Here is a 20,904-nt window from a genome sequence, read left to right on the forward strand (position 1 = left end):
GCATACTTAATGTTTATTTCATTTCTACAGAACATATTTAATTTCAGCATGAGGCCTTATTTTTAGTATCTCTCTCTTCTTTTCTCTCTCTCTCTCCCAAACTCTCTCTTCCAAACGAAGCAATTACGTAATAAACTTATTTTACATTGTAAATATAAACACCCCTCTCTCTCTCTCGCCCCTTCTCCGCTTCACCCTCTCTTTCTTGCCCCTTCTCCCCCTCTCTCGCTCCCCTTCTCCCCAGCTCCTTCTCCCCCTCTCTCGCGCCCCTTCTCCCCAGCTCCTTCTCCCCCTCTCTCGCGCCCCTTCTCCCCCTCTCTCGCTCCCCTTCTCCCCCTCTCTCGCTCCCCTTCTCCCCAGCTCCTTCTCCCCCTCTCTCGCGCCCCTTCTCCACAGCTCCTTCTCCCCCTCTCTCGCGCCCCTTCTCCCCAGCCCCTTCTCCCCCTCTCTCGCGCCCCTTCTCCCCAGCCCCTTCTCCCCCTCTCGCACCCCTTCTCCCCAGCCCCTTCTCCCCAGCCCCTTCTCCCCCTCTCGCACCCCTTCTCCCCAGCCCCTTTTCCCCCCTCTCTCTCTCCCCGCTTCTCCTCCCTCTCGCCCCTCTCTCTCACCCATTCTCCCCCTCTCTCTCGCCCCTTCTCCCCCCTCTCTCTCTCCCCTTCTCCCCCCTCTCTCTCTCCCCTTCTCCCCCCTCTCTCTCTCCCCTTCTCGCCCCTCTCTCTCGCCCCTCTCTCTCACCCATTCTCCCCCTCTCTCTCCCCCTCTCTCTCTCCCCTTCTCGCCCCTCTCTCTCTCCCCTTCTCCCCCTCTCTCTCTCCCCTTCTCACCCCTCTCTCTCACCCATTCTCCCCCTCTCTCTCCCCCTCTCTCTCTCCCCTTCTCCCCCCTCTCTCTCTCCCCTTCTCCCCCCTCTCTCTCTCCCCTTCTCCCCCCCTCTCTCTCTCTCTCTCCTGCCCCTTCTCCCCCTCTCTCTCTCCTGCCCCTTCTCCTTCCTGCCCCTTCTCTCTCTCTCTCTCTCTCTCTCCTGCCCCTTCTCCCTCTCTCCTGCCCCTTCTCCCTCTCTCCTGCCCCTTCTCCCTCTCTCCTGCCCCTTCTCCCTTTCTCTCTCCCTGGTTTAATTGTGAATCCAGTGAAGTGCTGGACAGGCTGGTGCCCTTCTCTGACAGATCTACTCCCCCTACCTGTCACACACATAGAGAGAGTGAGAGACAGAGAGAGATGCATCCGTGTGTGAGAGAGGGGTGCAGAGTGAAAATCCACCCACTCTGAATTTTCATCCAAGTCATATTGGAGTTTTAATTATAGAGTAGTGAGGGGGTTCCCATCTATAAATCCGGAAAATTATCCTATCTTACCTAAAACACTGTCATAGCCTGCATCCCAAATGGTAAAAACACCACTGGTCAGAAGTAGTGCACTTTGTAGGGAATATGGTACCATTTGGAATGGAGCCATGGTCTACAGGGGAGACCCTCTGCACAAAACCCACTGTCATAATCTACATTCACTGTCAAGAACATACAATACATTAAATGTGTGTGTGCATGCCTGTGTGTGTGTCTAACGGTAGGTTAGAGATGAAAGTTGCAGTGGTAATCATAAGACAGTCGACTAATCAGGTTTCTAAAAATCCTTCTCCGTTTTGCTCTACGACCCCAACAAACATCACGTGACGCGTCTGAATGTATCACATACAAACAAAAGTGTCACGTGACTCGACTGAAGGTAACTCATGCAGTGCCTTGCAAAAGTATTCATCCCCCTTGGTATTTTTCCTATTTTGCTGCATTACAACCTGGAATTTAAATAGATTTCTATTTGGATTTCATGTAATGGACATACACAAAATAGTCCAAATTGGTGAAGTGAAAACAAAAATGATTTCAAAAAGAAAAAACAGAAAAGTGGTGCGTGCGTATGTATTCACCCCCTTTACTATGAAGCCCCTGAATAAGACCTGGTGCAACCAATTACCTCCAGAAGTCACATACTTAGTTAAAAAGTCCACCTGTGTGCAATCTAAGTGTGACATGATCTGTCACATGATCTCTAGGCCCTAGAGTCTGCAGCGCCACAAAGCAAGGGACACCAGCACCAAGCAAACAGATCAGGGTTGGGTTCTAAAAAAGAATCCAAAACTTTGCACATCCCACAGAGCACCATTAAATCCATTATTAAAAAATGGAAAGAATATGGCACCACAACAAACCTCCCAAGAGGGCTGCCCACCAAAACTCACGGACCAGGCAAGGAGGGCATTAATCAGAGAGGCCACAAAGAGACCAAAGATAACCCTGAAGGAGCTGCAAAGCTCCACAGCGGAGATTGGAGTATCTGTCCATAGGACCATTTTAAGCCGTACACTCCATAGAGCTGGGCTTTACAGAAGAGTGGCCAGAAAAAAAGCCATTGCTTAAGAAAAAAATAAGCAAAACACGTTTGGTGTTCGCCAAAAGGCATGTGGGAGACTCCCCCAAACATATGGAAGAAGATACTCTGGTCAGATGAGACTGAAATTGAGCTTTTTGGCCATCAAGGAAAACACTGTCTGGCACAAACCCAACACCTCTCATCATCATCCCCAAAGTGAAGCATGGTGGTGGAAGCATCATGTTGTGGGGATGTTTTTCATCAGCAGGGACTGCGAAACTGGTCAGAATTTAAGGAATGATGGATGGCGCTAAATACAGGGAAATCATTGAGGGAAACCCGTTTTAGTCTTCCAGAGATTTGAGACTGGGACGGAGGTTCATCTTCCAGCAGGACAATGACCCTAAGCATACTGCTAAAGCAACACTTGAGTGGTTTAAGCGGAAACATTTAAATGTCTTGGAATTGCCTAGTCAAAGCCCAGACCGCAATCCAATTGAGAATCTGTGGTGTGACTTAGATTGCTGTACACCAGTGGAACCCATCCAACTTTAAGGAGCTGGAGCAGTTTTGCCTCGAAGAATGGGCAGAAATCCCAGTGGCTAGATGTGCCAAGCTTGTAGAGATATACTCCAAGAGACTTGCAGCTGTAATTGCTGCAAAAGGTGGCTCTATAAAGTATCGACTTTGGGGGGGGGTGAATAGTTATGCACAGCTCAAGTTGTTTTTCTTGTCTTATTTCTAGATTGTTTCACAATAAAAAAATATCTTCAAAGTGGTCAGCATGTTGTGGAAATCAAATGATACAAACTCCCCAAAAATCCATTTTAATTCCAGGTTGTAAGGCAATAAAACAGGAAAAATGCCAGTGGGTGAATACTTTCACAAACCACTGTACAAGCAAATGGAAGTAGTTTTTTGCCGACAAAAATAAAGCATTAAACGTGTCTAAAAAGATATATTTCCTGAGCTTTCTTAAATCTTTTTGACATAGGACAGACACGTCAAAACCTTTTCCCTTATGATTCTTTGACATGTCATTTTTTAATATATAGTTTTGGGGGATACCTAAAGGTGTCCTAAAATACAGGACTAAAATAAAGGCCCAGTTCACCTACATTCTGCAGCTATGGCTACGGCTCCCAGCTACAGTACTCCATTCGTTCGTTGTTAATTCACTCTTACTCACTGAACCTGTGAAACATAAGGTTTTCACGAGTGAGCGTCACTGCTGCCGATCTTTTGGGATGGTTTTCCATCTCCTAAGTGCTTCGCCAGGTTTCTTTGGGAAGCTGACCACACATCCTTATCCCATCTGCTGTAAAGGCTGTCTTTGGGAGTGCAGTAGTAGATCAACAACTTTATGGTCTTGGACACAGTGCTGCTTAGGGTTGCACATTCCTGGTAACTTTCTCAAAATTCCCACTATTTCCAGAAATCCTGGTTTGAAGATTCCTCAAATAAATAGGGAATAAGCAGGTAACCTGGAATCCTCCAAACAGGATTTCTGGAAACCCTAGGAATTTGGGGAAAATAACTAGAATTTTGCAACCCGTGTGGTGCTGTTTAGAAACAGCAATAACATCTGACACACTATTGACTTGGAACCAACCCTTTACCCGACAGCGGGGCACACAGACCGATATGTGAACAGCAGGCAGGCTGGCAATATTTATCCCTGTCTTGGATGGGTGACAACATTTAGCTTTCCCTATTCACTATGGGTATTTGGCATGGATAGTTGAGATACTGTGTTTGTATTTGTGATGGAAATATGACAACCCGTGTGTTTGTTGGGGAGAGGAGAAACATGACAAATAGTGTCTACGCCCCTATTATTATTCTGTCTCCCAGCTTCTCTCACTCCAACCCCCTCTGAAGTTATTACCTAGAGAAGTGAAGTTTAATCTGAGAGCCTTTGATTCTCTTCTCCCTTCTTTTTCATTCTTCACTCTGAACACTAATCCAGATGAAAAACCCTTCTAGGCCATCTACTTTACCCAGAGGCATCTCATTCTCCATTTACTTCACTCCCTCTTAGCCTCTACTTCCTTCAGTCTCTCGCTCTGGAAAAATTATTAAACTCAGAAAAGTAATAAGAGAACACATTTATATTCAGTTAATAACCTTTAGCCCATTACAAAGAGAGCAAGAGTATGGGAGAGAGCGAAAGAGGGAAAATGAGAGATAAAACAGACCAACGGTCGATGGACACATCGAATGGCTGGTATGAATATTGCTGTCCATCAATGATTCTCAATTAAATTTACTGCACTTGAGCGATTTTTACAAAACAATTAACAAATGTTGCCCTAAGAGTTGGTAGAATATTATTCAAAATGATTCACAGCTGTAATGGTTGGAAAAGATGCCTCCACCAAAAAGTAACTCGAGTGTGAAAACATGCAATCAAGACAGAAATGTTCCAAATAAATTAAACTATCATTTTTAGTTATCTGTGAAAATGTGGAGTAGGTTGTGTAGATTGGTAGAAGAAAAAATCTGATGTATTCCCTTTTGAGATTTAATTTGAGCTAAAGGCAGCAAAATGTGAAGACTGCAAGGGGTGTGTAGACTTTCACGAGCGACTACATTATTGGGCTGTTGGGGAGTGTCGTCTTCCAGTTTGTTGAGGAACGTACGGGTTCTCCTGAGTCAGAAGAACCCTCAAAACGCAACACTGAACCTCGAAGCCAGTTCCACTGCATTTTTAATATCAGGATCTCATCCCTCTACTCACATTTCTGGCTTTGGTCTAGGAAGCAACCAGACTGAACTGAAATCTGCCACAGATACAGACTAGTAGGACAGTACACAATCCTAACATGGCAGATATTCAAAATCCAAGAGTTTAGGGAGAGCTATGTGGAATGAGAATTCGCTGTACTGGATGATCCTGGCTCAATACTCTTGAGGAATAGTCTGGCAGAACATCTACAGTACATCTGACATGTTGCTGACTGGATCCAAGGCTATGGGTGAGAAGCTACTGTGCCACCTAGTGAAGATAAGCAGAAGTACATTTGAACTAAGTTTATAGTGACATTTTCCTTTCCCTGTGTCTTGTAAAGGGACTCCTGACAAAACGTCTCAAATAAAGCAATAAACCTAACGCATGTTTCCCACCTGAACTCAATCAAATTGGACTGAGTTGTACGTACAGATTCAGCCTTAATCCATCTTAATTTCCAACCACTACCTGTTTAGTTTGTGGGCATGTGTTCTGTATGCGTTGTATCCAATGATTAATTTTACAAGATGCAACCAAATTATGCACATACAAAAACAAGATCACTGTAACTGCCCATTTTAAGAAGTTTATTAAAAAATAAAATAGAAAAAAATATACCGGTACATAAAAATGTTCAAAACAAAAGCCAGGCTGTCACTCCGTGGCCACTGCTAGTTTGGCAGCCATTTTAGGAGTTCCTGCTCAGATTAGTTGGCCAGGACAGAGGAGCCGCCACCTTTCACAAAATGGCGTCCGTTAAGTTTAAAATCACTCATTGTGATGCAAGTGTTTCGTGTTCTCAATAGTCTAAAGAGGCTTTCTCTCCAATCTGCACTTAGATGAAAATAAAATGGTGGATCTACCAAGGGATTGGCTTTCACCTGCTCCAGTTTCTTTCACATCAAATAAAGGAAAGTAGATGAGGAGAGGAAGCTCGTGTAGACAATTGGGATTCAAGTTAAATCCATATAGACGTCACACCGCATTTCAGTCTTAATAGAATCTGTAAAAATTGTGGACATCTTTGACAGCATTGACAAAACTCCAACCAGAGATAGTGTTTTAGAGCTCTTCTGACAGACGCTGGTTCTATTCACTAAAAGCAGACGAGTCCCAAATGGCACCCTATTTCCTATATAGCCACACTACCCTCCACAAGAAACCAAAGATCTAATCAGAAGTGGCGCACTATATTCTGAATAGGGTGCCATTGGAGACCGACACCTTGTAAAAAAGGCGGTGTATATTAGCCAGGTCGATTGGTGGGTAAAAGTTGCTATACTAACATTAGACTGACACTGCCTCCTAACACAATCTCAGTGTAGAGGACTGTAGTGCACTAGGGAGGGTATGAAGTCATCCACTACAGAGTGCAAGTCGCTCCCCATGTGCACTTTCATACTAGCCGTTAGGTTAAAAGTGGCGGGACGTCAAGTGGTAGTCTACAATGACACCCTAACCCCTATATAGGGCACTACTTTAGACCAGCGCTAAGGTTAAATAGCATGCACTGTATGAGAGAGAGAATAGGGTGTCATTTGAAACCAGTCTTGCTATTCCCTCGCTCTGAGATGAGACAGATACCCGACCACTGGCGCACACACACAGACCCTTCCATAGACTAACAGATAGGAATACAAAACATCAGGATGCAAGAGTTGTGGTTCACTTGTAACTGGGCTGAGGCTGACTAGCAACCATCTAGCCTAGCCCACCGATCACACAGGCCTAGTCAGTCAAACTCGAGTTTACAATAACATCACTTCAATCCAATAAGCAGTGGTTGTCATTGGAAACAGAAATGGGGCACACAAAAATAACCCACTTGCATAGTAATAACGCTGTCTGTGTAGCAACCGCACTGCTCCTCAGTCACACACAGGCGTGTGTATGTGTGTATATATATGCGGCTGTATGTCTGCAGAGACGACACACACGCACTGAAGTAAACAGAACGAAAAGGCATTGCAAACTTGCGGAAGTACCAACAAGATTCCAGAATGGAATCAAAATTATTCCCTTTCCACTGTCCTGGCAGTCCCCAGAAGTTTCTCTCTCTCCCCCGCTATGAGGAAAGACCCTTTAGAGCACCTAGTCTTTTAGGGTGCATCTGAAATGGTACCCTATCCCCTATGTAGTGCACTATTTTAGACCAGAGCCCACTGGCCCAATCAAAAGTAATGCACAATGTTGGCGGAAGGGTTCCATTTGGCACCGCTCTGATCTTCAAGTTCAGGTCAGTTTGTCTGTCCCTTTAACTCCACCTCTCATACGCACGAGACCATGCATATCTTTAAAACAACAGCAGAGACATACATCCAACAGAAACACACTTGGGGAATACAATATGTACTTGGGCTTGTGCCAAACTCCTGTGATAGAAGTTCAGCCCTAGTCTAAGCGAGGACTGAGTAGCAAAAATGGCACAAACGTTGGGTGAACGCAAGTCATCCTATGACTGATACAAGCACACACGCCAAATAAAGAACGTTTTGTTTTTAAAAACAACAGCTAGGGTATTGGGCGTGAGCTCAGTCTGCTATAGCAAGAGATCCATCTAGTGGGACTGTAGACTTTTTAACCTGTCTAACAATAAGCTGCATCTCAATAGTCTGGAGTGACTTAGATACTTCTAATTACCCCCTATGAATCACATTATAAAACAACCAATGGGGGGGGGGGGGGGTCGATTATACCTCGACACTCCAACAAGACACGCACAGCTCACCAATTGACACGCACGCTCTCGTCACACACTCTCGGAGGCCACCTGGGCAAAGGTTCTGTAAACTCTGCCATAAAACTAAAAATACAAAAATAAAACAATCTTAAAAAACAATTCCTTTACATACATAATAAAAATTAAATAAACATTTACTTAAAAAATAGAACATGTTATTGCACAAATGAGAAACCGTCGTTCCTTGTGTGAACACTGAAAAAGACGCAGTTTGGCTGCAGGGTTCAAGGACAAAGGTTGTCGCCTTGACAACGTAACCCAGTCAAAGACCAAACAAAAATAAACACTTTCCCATAAGACACTGGGCTTTCGCAACTCTCACCTGACAAAGATGTTACTATCCTCAGTCTCACCAAACGTAAGTGAAAAACTGCAAAGCGCTAAAAAAATATTCAAATTGAACAATAAGACATTAACGGAACAAAATAAAACAAACAAATGTGGATCCCAAACAGAAAGTGAAGGACTGGAGAGCTAGCAGAAAGGTTCTGGGGTCAGAGTGCACGTTGGGCGGGGTTGCGTTTTGTTCTCTAGCCGCACCGCTCATTCCTGTATCGTTGGCCGTTGGTTCGTTGCGCAGTGAAAAACATGCAGAGATGAAGAGCGATGGAGGGAGAGAGAGAAACGGAAAGTTTCCCCAGAGCTACACCTTTTTCCCTATCCGCAGCCCAAGTTCAGCAGCCCAAAGTGTTGAATGAATCCCAATGCTGGTCTGGTCTCTGCCTGCCTGTCTTTAAGTTGAACAGCAGGGGGCATTGTCCCGTCAAGTTGTCCTCCCAATCAGTCAGAATGGAGGAGTGGAAAGAGGGATGAAGGGAGATGTCTTTTTATCTGCTCAGGCTAACTGGTAAGCTGTCCCTCTTCCGACGCCGCCAGGTGTTGCGGTACTGTGTGTGAGAGTGTGTGTGGGCGTGTGTGAGAGGGTGGGTGTGTGCACGGTTGGCCAGGGCGGGACTGTGGACCACGGCTGGATTGTGGAAGCCTTTCATCTGACACTTGGGACCGTTCTGGAGAGAGAAAAAGAAGGTATGAAGTGTTAGAATTCAAAGCATTTTGAGTGTTTGAAACCTAGTCTACAAAAGGAATGCTATATTCAGATCAATCTGGCAGATATACAATACAACAATGAAATCAAGAGGGACAGATTGAGAGAACAGAGGAAGTGAAGGGGAGGAGAGAATCAGTGAAAGCAAGAGGAGTTGAAAGCAGAAAGTGAGAGGTGAGGAGAGTATTAGAAGAAAGAAAGATAGGAGAAAGAGGTTCTCCATGTATAGTGCGTATGCGGTGATTGCGGACGGCGCCTACCTGGTGTGTGTGGCTGGCAGGGTGGGGGCTGGACAGAGGCTGGGGGTTGGAGGGGGCATGGGGGTTATGATGGGTAGGGGGGGGCATGTGGAAAAAGGGGGGGAGGTGGTGCCCGTCTATACCCACCTGTCTGCCAGGTAAAGAGTGCATCGTCAGGGCACCAGGCAAAGACATACACGCCTGGAGAGGGGGGAGAGGGAAGGGAGATAAGACATTTTCAGTTCTCACAAATCCAATCACAAACTGTGTTAGATCACCATTTCACAATCCCTGTTAGTGAGAGATGAGTACTAAAACAGACAGCCTGGATGGATTATTTTATAGAAAATATATACTTTCTCTGACGATAAATCTTAAGATAAAGATAAAGGATTTTTTACAATACATTTAAAAGGTAGACTTGGAATTATGACATTGGCACGAGCAGCACCGCAGATAAGATGAGCACGATGAAAGACATCGCTCTCACTTAGGCTGTGCTTACACATGCAGCCCAATTCTGATATTTATACACTAAAGTGGTCTTTTTGACCAAGCCGACGAGCTCTGAAAAAGACGATGTGATTGGTCTAAAGACCAATTAGTGGAAAAAAAAATATCAGAATTGGGCTGCTTGTGTAAACAGTCATGGTACAGTTGAAGTCAGAAGTTATCATACAAAATACATTTAAACTCAGGTTTCACAATCCCAGATATTTAATACTAGTAAAAATTCCCTGTCTTAGGTCAGTTAGAATCACCACTATTTTAAGAATGTGAAATGTCAGAATAATGGTAGCGAGAATGATTTAAACTTTTATTTCTTTCATCACATTCCCAGTGGGTCAGAAGTTTACATACAGTCAATTAGTATTTGGTGGCATTGCCATTAAATTGTTTTACTTGGGTCAAACATTTTGGGTAGCCTTGCACAAGCTTCCCACAATAAATTGGATTGGGTGAATTTTGGCCCATTCCTCCTAACAGATCTGGTGTAACTGAGTCAGGTTTGTAGGCCTCCTTGCTTGCACACACTTTTTCAGTTCTGCCTGCAAATTTTGAGGTCAGGGCTTTGTGATGGCCACTAATTCCTTGACCATAAGCCATTTTGCCACAACTTTGGAAGTATGTTTGGGGTCATTGTCCATTTCGAAAACCCTTTTGCGACCAAGCTTGAACTTTCTGACTGATGTCTTGAGATGTTGCTTCAATATATCCACATAATTTTCATTCCTCATGATGCCATCTATTTTGTGAAGTGCACCAGTCCCTCCTGCAGCAAAGCACCCCCACAACATGATGCTGCCGCTTCATGGTTGGGATGTTCTTCGGCTTGCAAGCCTCCCCCTTTTTCCTCCAAACACAACGATGGTCATTATGGCCAAAAAGGTATATTTTTGTTTTATCAGACCAGATGACATTCTCCAAAAAAGTTAAATCTTTGTTCCCATGTGCAGTTGCAAACTGTAGTCTTGACATTTTTAATGGTGGTTTTGGAGCAGTGGCTTCTTCCTTGCCGAGCGGCCTTTCAGGTTATGTCGCTATAGGACTTACTGTGGATATAGATACTTTTGTACCCGTTTCCTCCAGCATCTTCACAAGTTCCTTTGCTGTTGTTCTGGGATTGATTTGCACTTTTTGCACCAAAGTACGTTAATCTCTAAGAGACAGAACGCGTCTCCTTCCTGAGAGGTATGACAGCTGTGTGGTCCCATGGTGTTTATACTTACGTATATACTTATTGTTTGTACAAATGAACATGGTACCTTCAGGCACTTGGAAATTGCTCCCAAGGATGAACCAGACTTGGTCTACAAAAATTTTTTCTGAGGTCTTGGCTGATTTCTTTTGATTTTCCCATGATGTCAAGCAAAGTGGCACTGAGTTTGAAGGTAGGCCTTGACACACAATTGGTTCAAGTGATGTCAATTAGCCTATCAGAAGCGTCTAAAGCCATGACATCATTTTCCGGAATTTTCCAAGCTGTTTAAAGGCACAGTCAACTTAGTGTATGTAAACTTCTGACCCACTGGAATTGTGATACAGTGAATTGTAAGTGAAATAATCTGTCTGTAAACAATTGTTGGAAAAATTACTTGTGTCATGCACAAAGTAGATGTCCTAACCGACTTGCCAAAACTATAGTTTGCTAACAAGAAATTTGTGGAGTGGTTGAAAAATGATTTTTATTGACTCCAACCTATGTGTAAGTAAACTTCCGACTTCAACTATCTGTTGATATGCACGGATGCGCTTCACCTTGGTACAACGTGGTAACTACGGGACCAAAACAGCACAGTAGTTTAGCCTTGCGCTTCAACGCTCTTAGTTGTGGAAATGGGCCCGATATTGTGTTAACTTTGTGCATTGGGGAGTCTATCTTTAATCTCCCACTCCCAGAAAATCTTGATAGGTTAACCTCTTTGATCTCTAGGGGCGCTATTTCATTTTTGGATAAAAAACGTTCCCGTTTTAAGCGCGATATTTTGTCACGAAAAGATGCTCGACTATGCATATTCTTGACAGTTTTTGAAAGAAAACACTCTGAAGTTTCAGAATCTGCAAAGATATTGTCTGTAAGTGCCCCAGAACTCATTCTACAGGCGAAACCAAGATGATGCGTCAACCAGGAAATGAACAGAATTTCTGAAGCTCTGTTTTCCATTGTCTCCTTATATGGCTGTGATTGCGCAAGGAATGAGCCTACACTTTCTGTCGTTCCCCCAAGGTGTTAGCAGCATTGTGACGTATTTGTAGGCATATCATTGGAAGATTGACCATAAGAGACTACATTTTCCAAGTGTCCGCCTGGTGTCCTGCGTGGAATTCGGTGCGCAATTGCCAGCTGCTTGTACTTTTCCATTTGATTGAGGGGAGAAACCATGCTTCCAAGAACGATATATCAATGAAGAGATATGTGAAAAACACCTTGAGGATTGATTCTAAACAACGTTTGCCATGTTTTCAGTCGATATTATGGAGTTAATTTGGAAAAAAGTTCACGTTTTGAGGACTGAATTTTCGGGTTTTTTTGATAGCCAAATGTGATGTATAAAACGGAGCTATTTCTTATACACAAAGAATCTTTTTGGAAAAACTGAGCATCTGCTATCTAACTGAGAGTATCCTCATTGAAAACATCAGAAGTTCTTCAAAGGTAAATGATTTTATTTGAAGGCTTTTATGTTTTTGTTGAAATGTTGCGTGCTGGATGCTAACGCTAATGCTAACGCTAAATGCTACGCTAGCTAGCTACTTTTACACAAATTATTGTTTTCCTATGGTTGAGAAGCATATTTTGAAAATCTGAGATGACAGTGTTGTTTACAAAAGGCTAAGCTTGAGAGATGGCATATATATTTAATTTCATTTGCGATTTTCATGAATAGTTAACGTTGCGTTATGGTAATGAGCTTGAGTCTGTATTCCTGATACCGGATCCGGGATGGGGAGATCAGAGAGGTTAAACTCTCCCATCCCTGAAAACAAATAAAGGTCAGTAGATGCTAGGTTCTCTACCTGTGAGCCAGGGGACATGATGAGGTGGTGCTGGTTGATGCCAGCCTTTCCCAGTGCCAGGCCCAGGGGTAGAGTCATACCCAAAGCCTGAAAGGGGTAGAGGGGCAGCGCCGGGGGTGTCGAATCAGAGTCCTAGAACAAACAGCAGTGGAGGGGTTGAAACATGGCCAGCTGTCAATCAATTAATACCATCATAAAGACTGCAGTGTGTGTGTTCTGTCCTTACGTTGTCTGACCCAGACAGTGAAGAGACAGAGGAGGCTGAGGAGTGTTGGTGGGGACTGGAAAGGGACATGGGAGAGTCTGCACTGTGAGGGGAAACAGAGTCCCTCTGCTCCTCCACACCTACACCCAACACACACCCTGCTGGGTCCTGATCCAGGAGGGAACCTACAGAGAAACAGATTATTATACACACTTCCAAAACTGCCATGTAAGACAAAGAGTACCCTCCACACACAGGCTAATATACCTACAGAACCTGCCATACAAGACTGTCAACATGGTACGCAGAGGTTACAGACACTGCTCTTACCCTGGCTCTCCATACGGGCGAGGTGCCTGCCCCCCCACTTCGTCATGATCCACTCCCTGTAGTCAATCACTTCCTGTGTCACCTTGATTATCCTACCCAAAGCGCTGCAGGGATAGTGAGAAACATGAAGGGAACGGTTTAAACGTTGCACAGCAGTGGATCAGTTACACTTCCCAACACAACCACCGTATTCATTTGACAATCTTTACTTTGACAACAGTTGCACTTATTAATTTACAAATATTTCTAGGCAGGATGGATCCAGAAGACATTCTGAAAGAGGAGGAACGAACCTGTCAATGTCCTTGTTTGGGTAGGAGCGTGCTAGCGGTGACATGGCGTGACTGAGGACGATGTAAGCGTAGTCAAAAACCTGCTGGACTTGCATGGCTCCGTACGAACTCCTGCCAACGTCATTACCTGGAATAAAAGGCAAAAAAACTAAAAATTAATCAGCCCATACAAACTACAGCCAACACCATTACTAATGGAAAACCAAACACTCAGTCCAGCGCACACACACCCCCCACCTGGCATCAGTGGGTCCTCTATACAGAGCATGGAGGGCCTGTAGCCATTGGTCATAACCTTCATCATGTCCTCCTTGGCCATGTAGGCCCCCCCGTTCTTGACGCGGATGCCTGTCTTCAGGTAGTTAAAATGGCGCCCATAAAGCTCAAAGAACTCAATCAGCAGAATGCCAAGGTTGATGTTGGGGTTGCTGGCGTCAATCCTTGGGTGGAGCTGGATGGAGAGAGACGGAGGGAGGGAGAGAATTGGCATAGGAGTTAGAACAACACTAAGCGTTGTAATTGTACACTGTCAAACTAGGGTTAGGCGATATATTTTGTCTCTCACGGTATAACAAAAAAATTACAGTATGGGGATATTTTATGTTTTTGAATAATAAAAGTTCTAAATTTGCTTTACGAGTAGTTATTGACCCTAGGGTGGCAACACACAAGTGATTTCAAATTAGTCTTTCTCCATTCTGATTGCTTTACACTGTTCAATTAAACTTCAACCACCCCCAAAATTCTACATTTTCATCCATTTCTGCATTCATTTGAGATCATTTCCACACTGCCACGTAGGGCTGCACGATATGGGCAGACAATTAGGCCTCATTTTAAACCAAATATTGCAATTGCGATTTGACTTGCGATATAGAGAAAAACACTTGGTTGAAAACTGTTGGAATTATCGAAATAGAATGATTATTCTAATTCTAAAGTTCGAATATAATAGTGGGCACTTTAGATGTTTTTGACATGACAACGAATGAAAATGCCAGGGAGGAGTTATTGTGACAGGATAGGATCCAAAGTGTTGATAACCGTTTCCTTGGGCACCCTATAATCTCTGGCTACATTGAATGTTTCCTCTTAACTACTTCATGTAGCCAACCTACTCATGCTTTGCGTATACCTCTTTTGATTTAGAAGAAACTGTTGCAAAAACATGCTGATTTAGGTCTACGCCATCACAAGTATTATCATGCTGGATAGCTAATTATGTTTACTCTGACTTAGAACATTTATTAGCTAGCATTAGCAACCAACAAGATTTAGGGATAACTTGCTAAGAAACGACTGACTGTTTGCAGACGTAAGAAACAAACTACTAGTGCAATTACAGAATGCCAGAGGAATTATATTAAGAAAAGTGAAAACAGAATCATTGTCATCAACATTTTTGCATGTGCTGCATTGACCATGCAGACTGAACGCAAGTGTCTCGTGGTTGAGGAACAACAAACGCTCTCCTTGTTTGGCGGAGGCAGGTCTAAGACTACGTGGAAAGCGGCATGAGAGAGCGAGCGGTGAGTCAAGTAGCGAAGTATCACATTTAACAAACCAAACATTCAAAAACTGTTATAGAAAGTAAAGTAAAAACCCAAACCGGTCTGTGCATCAATACCGGTATATAGTAAAAATACAGTATACCGCCCAGCCCCATGTCATACTAGTGTTTGTGTGTACCTGGAGGAAGCTGATGACCATCAGGATGAGGCTGTAAGAGCTGATTCCTCCGGTGAACACCTCATTGAGATCTCTCTGGAGCAGAAACTGCTTCAGCACAAAGATCATGTAAGGCAGCACGGGATACCTCTGTAGGGGGAGAGAACGAGAGCGATATAAAATCTCTGCTTAATTTATAGTCATTGAGGAACAGAGCACAGATAAAAATGGGGAGAATTTTCAATTAAGACGAGGGAAAAGTCTCCATTTAATGAAAATATGTAACTTAGTATGGGGATCACAATTTAAATAAAATGAGTCTCATTTTCACAGGTTGTCATGTTATATCATATGCTGATTTTGGGGCTACAGTTGTAAAAGGTCAGTGGGGTAATGACTCATTCTAAAGTTATGCCTCTGGTGACAGAAGCATGTTCGGCTATGTAATTGAATACAGAACATGTCAGAAAGACATTCCTTTACTGAGTGTATATTATATGCCCATCACCAGATCTCCCCCTGACTCTTACTGTGCATATAGGCTGTGACTTAGAATTACATTTAAATTAAACAAAAAATGCCTTATTAGGCTCACTGACTTGAAAGTATTTTTTCTCCTTCTATAGGTAGGCCTTAACCTCAACAAGACGGAGCTGCTCTTCCTTCCGGGGAAGGCCTGCCGGCTCAGACTCCATTATCACCCTCCCAGAGTGCAAATAACCTTGGCGTTACCGTGGACAACACCCTATCCTTCTCTGCAAAAATCAAAGCAGTGACTCGCTTCTGCAGGTTCATGCTCTACAACATCACACAAGCAGCGGTGCAGGTCCTAGTCGAGGTCCACTCCTGTCTGGACTACTGCAACTCACTGTTGCCTGGGCTCCCCGCTTCTGCCATCAAACCCCTGCAACTTATCCAGAACGCAGCAGCCTGCCTGATTTTCAACCTGCCTAAATTCTCTCGTGTCATCCTGCTCCTCAGTGCACTCTGGCTTCCAGTTGAAGCTCGCATCCACTACAAGACCATGGTGCTTACCTACGGAACAGCAAGAGAGCTGCCCATCCATACCTTCAGGATATGCTCAAACCCCACATCCCAACCCGAGCACACACAATGACTGATGTGGTTTTCCCACCTAGCTAGAGTAACCTAAGATGAACGCACTAACTAAGTCCATCTGATAAAATGACTAACATGTAAATGTTCAAGCAAAATAACCCTATCAAAATGGAAAGCTCCTTGAAAGAGGTAATATGCCAGGGCTATTGGCCCAAATTCAATGATGACCTATTGTAGATAATAGAATGAAAATTAAACTTGAGAGCAGATGTTTTTGTTCAAAAATACTTTGCTACAATGATACACCTCATTCCTTTGTTAGTGTACTTACTATGTGAATGTGCTATCATGCTTTCGGGATGAGTCTTCTCAGATTCACCAATTATTCTTTAGTTGTGGATAGTACATCAAACTTACTCTTGTTCCTCTTTGTAAGTTACTGTGATTTTGCACCTGTGGATTTTATTAGTTTATTTATGAAAATATGTAGTAAACTCCATGACAGTAGTTAAAGCAAGGGGCTATAGCAGCACCCAAGTAGACTACAATTGTATGCTGGGCCAGGCATGCCCTGACCTCGTGAAGTGAGCACTACTGGTGTGAAACTCGCTCCGCTCACATACTCTGCACCACTCTGACCCACTGTGCAATACTCATTAGTATTATGGAAAGTAGTGATGAGCGATGAACCGCCATGTCGTTTTTTTTATCGGTTATTAAACTAGTTTAACCTGAAGGGAGTTGTAGTTTTCATTAAGCAAATAGTTATCAAGTTTATGTGCTGAATAATTACAATGACCATATCGTCACAGCCCCACTGTGCAGGTGCACATTCTGTACTTGCCTGATATGAAACATCTCAACTCCAAAATGCTGGAGTATAGAGCAAAATGTTAAATAAATATGTTGTGGACTATAGTTGTGAAGTGGTTAAGTAGTGCTTCTGTTGCTAGTGATAGAAAATGCATTTCACAGGGACAGTATTTCAGTAAGTATTTATTAGCCTCAAATTTAAATGAACCAATTACAATATGGTAGCGTCAGCGGTCATGAAGTCCATTTCTATTCCTTTAATAGGCCACTGCAACTGGGAACACGTTTTAAATTGTTGCTCTGATCATTATAGCCATTCAGGTCTCCAATAAAAATAAAGGAACTATAAATGCTAGTGTCCTCACCCGAGTGTAGTCCTTGATAAAGAAAGCAGCTTTGACTCCAGTCTCCACGTTGAAGCTGATGTCCACTTTGACTTCAGTCTCCTGGTCAGTCAGCTTGATGATTGGCACCTATGAGAGAGAATAGAGAAACATTGTGACTTAATTTCTGAAAAAGTTTATTTAAACGTCCATTTCGCTTTCGTTCCCTATCTCAATTCCAAAAGCAGTCACTAATTAGGTCCAATCATTAGCTGGTGCAGACGTGTCCTACATTATTAAAGCAAACCATCTGCTTGTTTATCAGTTCGGACAACATTGGAGTTATTCCAACAGATTATAGGCATGTATTTTTATTAAGAGCGACTCACTGTAGCTTTGTCCAGCACTTTGATGGAGAAAGGTTCCGCCACGTTGTGTTTCCGGAGGGCCTGTTCCAACTGCTGCAACGGGGGACATTCCCACTTCCCAAACACCACCAGGTCTATGTCACTATGGCAACAGAGAGAGAGAGAGAGAGAGAGATGGTATTAAGTAAACTGGTGGCCAAACACTTGTGGCAAATTCAGAGAACAAGACTGAGCCAAAACATCACAACAAGACTGCCCTCTTACCTTGTAGGTAGGTAGAGTCCAGTGCTGAAGCTGCCAAATATCTGCACCTGAGAGAGCAGGGGAATGAAAGAGTTTGAAAAAACCTATACTGTACAAATAATTTTAGGGAAAAAAGTCTGATGTCCCAGTTCAACCCCCAGCTCTGGTGTGTGTGCTCACATCGGCAGTAGGCCACAGCTCCTTGATGACCGTCTCGATCCTGTCGACCACCTCCTTCCTCATAGCAGCCTCCTCCGGTCGGGGAGACATGAAGTTGTAGAAGTCCACCACCTCCTCATGGAGACTGGGGGGGACAGGGAGAGGGTTAACACACACACACACAGTTGCTCACCCAAAACTAAACCAGTCAAATAATTGGTCGATTTACATTTTCTGTTTCAGGATTTCATTCATTTAAATGTCATCAGTTCACCTACATGGTAGGTCTTTTCAAAGAAAGCAAGACCATTATGGAAGCATATATATATATATATATATATATATATATATATATATATATATATATATATATATATATATATATATATATATATATATATATCCTACATTGATACAGGCTTCCCAGTAAGCTCAGCATCCCTCACAACATTCAAAATCATTACATAGTCCTGTAAAAGCATGGGATTAGCAACTCCAAGGTTGAGGTTTCAATTCCCATACTGATCACAGACTATTCAAAAATTATATGTACGGATTTTAACATTTTTCACACCAAAATGATTGAGTGCAGCCATACACTGAAATTTAGCACAATCAGATATTGCAGTATGTACATTAGCCTACATTTTCATCCACGACACAGTGATGGCCCATTGAAATTGTTAAATATTCTACTTAAACACTAAGGCCTTCAGGTCTGGGCACTGCATGCTCTTCCAATGCCACAAGGGTGCAACTAGAGGCCAATCATTGTATTACACAGTTACATTCAAATGAAACCTATAGATCTTTCAACTGTCCATGGAGACCAGAGAGAATCTTAAACAAAGTCACCTGGCAGTTTTTTGTTGCTGACAATGTTAACATGCATAACGTAAGTCTAATCAACAATATTAGGTTATGTAATAAACTAGCAAGTCCTGCTATAGTTTTATTAATAACTGAATAATGAGTCAGACGTTAATAATCCCCTGAGTGGGTGTATAAAGAAGAGCAACGTTAGCTAACCATGACCGCTTTCATAATTTTGCGTTACATGCCGCCTTCACGTCATATCAAAAACTCGGGACCTCGGAGTTAAAATGTACGTAAATTATTTGCTTATATCTTCCTATTGCTTGATTCTGATACCCGAGTTTCCTACTTACGTAGTATCTTTCTACTGAGTAAACGTGCCGGAAAATGTCCGATTTCCGACATGACATGAATGCGGCATTAACCCTACATTCCAGAAGTTACCCAACCCTTTAGATCTGTCAAATAGCTTACTAATTGTTAGCTAACCTTACCAAATCGTTATCTAGCTAGCTAGTTATAGCTTCTTAACAAGTTAAATCTGGCTAGTCAGTGCAGCGCGCAGTCAAATTAGCGCTCTAGTTAGCTAAGTAGTTAGCTATTTAAGCTAACGTTAACATTCCGATTACTAATCACCCGTGCAGTAAATCAATTTGAAAAAGATAAACCTCAACATGCAAACACCAAAACACGGATTGACTTTAGGCATGACATTTATAATAATATAAACGTGTCTAGCTAGTAGGAAACCATGATAGGTAACGTTATCGCGGTTAGCGTTAGCAAGCTAACGTTAGCGTCAAACAATTCCAGAGGGGCAATGGCCCTATCAAAAATAACATCTCACCCATCAACACCGGGGCTGTATTTCCTCGTCTTCCAAGGCGTCCCAGTCCCCGAACTAACATAGTTGCCATAGTTAGAAAGAAGGTAATTCATCCCATAGGTGCTCGCCTTGTTGTCACTTTTCCTTCGGCCTGGATGGTGAGTGTGGTTATTTAGGGATGCAGGCGGGTGAGTCGGGTGACGCTTCACACAATTCTGTTGGAAATTGTACTGAGGGTGATGCTGATGGTGCCTTTGATGGTGGTATTGGTTGACATTATTATGCATGCTTTCACTGAAGTTAAATAACAGATTGACACCGCCAGCATTTTTATTCATATTTCCAGTTACATTGCCACCACTAATCCTTCCCAAAGAGCGGTTTGAAGATGTGCTGTCCGTTATGGATTCCACTGAAGACAAGGACGATAGAGATCCCGTCTTTTGGGGCATTTTACTGTCTCCCAAATCTGTCGTTACCCCGTAAGCGTTGGACGGGGTCAATGAGTTCTGTACGGGTCCGTTCGGTAACGTTACCCCGAAGGAGGAGAACGCAGTGCCGTGGTTAGAAGTAGTGCCTTTTGAAATACCGTGATGGCTGCTGCTGCTCAGACCAGTGGTGGTGTTGGTGCACATGCTATTGCCCTTTGCCGCAACATGTTTATAAACGTCCAACGCTGGAGAATTCAAATGCAGGTTGTAGTTCTGATTATTATGAAGATGCTGGCCGGAGTTTGCTCGTACCTGAGAAGTCTCCCAGACTTGCATCCAAAATGCGTTTGCAGGTCCTTTCTGCTCGGGCTGAATCCAAGCCACCCTCGGATCCATTCAACTTCTTTTTTCTGAACCCACTTCAAGCAAGTCAATGAGACCGTTAAAATGTACGACTGCTCCGACAAAATAAATGAGCTAGTAAACCGGGTTACAAAGACAGAGAAGTGCTAACGCCAAACCGAACGAGGACCATTGAGAAGAGTAGTCCAGGTCCTTTTCAAGCCGCTAACTGAAAACGGTTAGCAGAAGTCTACGGTGAATCAATATGGCGTATTCTCTTCAAACCAAAGCGCCGTGCGCATTTCTGTAGGATTTTAAACTATCGACTTGAACACACCCACATCCACCGCCCATTCCTCCCTACACCTCGCTCTCAGCTGCCACAAT

General features: G+C 43.3%; 1 protein-coding gene across 4 annotated transcripts; it reads right to left on the reverse strand.

Annotated features, from left to right (window-relative positions):
• Positions 1 to 4,617: 4,617 nt before the first annotated feature.
• LOC139392084 (terminal nucleotidyltransferase 4A-like) lies at positions 4,618 to 20,803 on the reverse strand. 4 transcript variants are annotated; one of them, XR_011629640.1, is made up of 14 exons: positions 19,766 to 20,803; positions 18,124 to 18,247; positions 17,965 to 18,011; positions 17,722 to 17,842; positions 17,375 to 17,482; positions 15,159 to 15,287; positions 13,707 to 13,920; positions 13,470 to 13,596; positions 13,177 to 13,280; positions 12,868 to 13,031; positions 12,642 to 12,773; positions 9,144 to 9,323; positions 6,323 to 8,845; positions 5,669 to 6,223 (listed from the first exon to the last, which is right to left on the reverse strand). XR_011629640.1 is itself a non-coding variant. In XM_071139803.1 (13 exons), the coding sequence occupies exons 1-13, from the start codon at positions 20,569 to 20,571 to the stop codon at positions 8,666 to 8,668; spliced, it is 2,436 nt and encodes an 811-aa protein (XP_070995904.1). In that variant the 5' UTR covers positions 20,572 to 20,803; the 3' UTR covers positions 4,618 to 8,665. The 4 variants fall into 4 exon arrangements, 2 of the variants coding, with proteins under 2 accessions (XP_070995904.1, XP_070995905.1); XR_011629639.1 differs by having other exon boundaries at positions 5,671 to 6,223; positions 9,270 to 9,323; XM_071139803.1 differs by having other exon boundaries at positions 4,618 to 8,845.
• Positions 20,804 to 20,904: the final 101 nt, after the last annotated feature.

Source organism: Oncorhynchus clarkii, chromosome 32 (assembly GCF_045791955.1).
Source record: "Oncorhynchus clarkii lewisi isolate Uvic-CL-2024 chromosome 32, UVic_Ocla_1.0, whole genome shotgun sequence".
In the NCBI taxonomy this organism is placed as follows: Eukaryota; Metazoa; Chordata; class Actinopteri; order Salmoniformes; family Salmonidae; genus Oncorhynchus; species Oncorhynchus clarkii.